The sequence below is a fragment of the Leucoraja erinacea genome, chromosome 38 (assembly GCF_028641065.1).
Source record: "Leucoraja erinacea ecotype New England chromosome 38, Leri_hhj_1, whole genome shotgun sequence".
Classification (NCBI taxonomy): domain Eukaryota; kingdom Metazoa; phylum Chordata; class Chondrichthyes; order Rajiformes; family Rajidae; genus Leucoraja; species Leucoraja erinaceus.
The window spans coordinates 1,788,219-1,790,718 of NC_073414.1; the positions used below are offsets into that span (position 1 = coordinate 1,788,219).

At 54.6% G+C, this 2,500-nt stretch overlaps 1 protein-coding gene across 1 annotated transcript in view; it reads left to right on the forward strand.

The window, feature by feature from the left end:
• LOC129714048 (uncharacterized) overlaps window positions 1-2,500 on the forward strand; it is a 31,217-nt gene that overhangs the window by 27,009 nt on the left and 1,708 nt on the right. Inside the window, exon 16 of the mRNA XM_055663505.1 lies at window positions 212-333. Coding sequence (XP_055519480.1) covers window positions 212-333 — 122 coding nt within the window. The remainder of the gene's footprint in view (window positions 1-211; window positions 334-2,500) is intronic.

Consider the following 2,500-nt stretch of genomic DNA (forward strand, 5'->3'; position numbering starts at 1 on the left):
GCTCTCTGGTTGTGGTAGGATGGTTCAGTTGCCTGATAACAGCCGGGAAGAAACTGTCCCTGAATCTGGAGGTGTGTGTGTGAGTGCGTTTTCACACTTGCCCGATGGGAGAGGGGGGAAGAGGGAGTGGCCGGGGTGCAGGGTGGTCCCGTGCTGTCCAGCTCTCTCTCTCTCTCTCTGACGGACGATGGCCTCTCTTCCTCACCCCCAGCAGTCCACCATGACATGGCTGGACCTGGCCATTGGTCATCTGGCCGAGATCATCGCACTGAAGGAAACGTCCTGCATCCAGATGGAAGTCGGGGTCTTGGTCAGCAGCTACCCTGATGTGTGGTGAGTCAAACCACCTCTTCGCACCTTGCACATTCACACCTTGCACACCCACACCGTGCACACTCACACCTTGCACACTTACACCCTGCACACTCACACCTTGCACACACACCTTGCACACACACCTTGCACACTCGCACCTTGCACACTTACACCATGCACACTCGCACCTTGCACACTCACACCTTGCCCACTCACACCTTGCACACTCTCGCCTTGCACACCCACACCTTGCACACCCACACCTTGCACACCCACACCTTGCACACCCACACCGTGCACACTCACGCCTTGCACACCCACACCTTGCACACCCACACCTTGCACACTCACACCTTGCACACTCACACCGTGCACACTCTCGCACACCCACACCGTGCACACTCACACCTTGCACACCCACACCTTGCACACCCACACCTTGCACACCCACACCGTGCACACTCACACCTTGCACACTCACACCTTGCACACCCACACCGTGCACACCCACACCTTGCACGCCCACACCTTGCAAATTCACATCTTGAGCACTCACGCCCCGCACACTCACGCCCCGCACACCCAGGCCTTGCACACTCACGCCCTGCACACCCATGCCTTACACACTCACACCCTGCACACTCACTCCTTGCACATTCAGTTCTTTGATGTTAGGTAACACCCCCCCCCATGTACATTCTCTCTGCGAATCAGTCTGTGAATCTGGAGAAGGGTCTCGACCCGAAACGTCGCCCGTTCCTTCCCTCCAGAGATGCTGCCTGTCCCGCTGAGTTCCCCCAGCGTTCTGTGCCTCCCCTCAATACCCCTACCACTGAATGTTGATCTCCTGTGGCTGTCGGCAAGGGTTGCTCTGCCCTGTCTTTCCCAGGCTCTGTGCGACCTGCAGAGACTCCGAACCCTTCCATCAGTTTGTGCAAGGAGCAAACAATGGGAAATGCTTCAAGCTGACAAGATCTTCCTGAACTTTGAGTAAACTCCCAGGCACATTGAGAGTCTGACGCCAAGGGCCAGGTTCTGAGATGCTGTTGGCGTTGGGACAAGACCTCACGAGTGAATGTCTCAGCCTCCCCGCTATCGGCTGGCCGCTGCGATCCTGTTATTATTTTTCCTGCAGCGTTCTTCCTGACCGTCGAGTATCCTGACGGGGGGTGAAGTCAACACTGATGATCCTTCACAAGTGTATCCGCTTCCTGTTTGAGTTGGAAAGCTACTTATAGTAAAGTTAGGAAGTCCAGAGCAGTGGCATGGGACCAGACTAGGAAGTGAGACCGTCAGCATTTCCTGCCCCTTTGGCCATTTCGGGTGCCACAAGAACCATAAAAATCAATCCGTCATCAGAGAGTCCGACCTTCCCTTGTCGTTTCCTAAAGTTGATTCATTGCGTTCTCTGGGAGAGAGATGAGCGGCAGGAATTCTGAATCAGACTACACCCTTCACGACCAACAGTATCTTTGACCTCTGACACAATGCTCAAGCACAAACAAGGCCCCGTGTCTCTACAACCTGCCCTACCCCTGGCTACTGGACCATTGACAATAGACAACTGGTGCAGGAGGAGAGGCCATTCAGCCCTTCGAGCCTGCACCGCCATTCAATGTGATCATGGCTGATCATCCCCAATCAGTACCCCGTTCCTGCCTTCTCCCCATATCCCCTGACTCCGCTGAGTTACTCCAGCACTCTGTGGAACGTCACCTATCCATGTTCCCCACAGATGCTGCCTGACCCGCTGAGTTATGGTGCAGCAGCATCTATAGAGCTAAGGAAATAGGCAACGTTTCGGGCCGAAACCCTTCTGGAAATAGGCAACGTTTCGGGCCGAAACCCAGAAGGGTTTCGGCCCGAAACGTTGCCTATTTCCTTAGCTCCATAGATGCTGCTGCACCCGCTGAGTTACTCCAGCACTCTGTGAAACGTCACCTATCCATGTTCTCCACAGATGCTGCCTGACCCGCTGAGTTACTCCAGCACTCTGTGAAACGTCACCTATCCATGTTCTCCACAGATGCTGCCTGACCCACTGAGTTACTCCAGCACTCTGTGTCTTTTTACACTGGGGATTTACAGATTATCGGGGGTTCAAATCTTTAAGAGCCCTATCTAGCTCTCTCTTGAAAGCATCCAGAGAACCGGCCTCCACCGCCCTCTGAGGCAAAGAATTCCA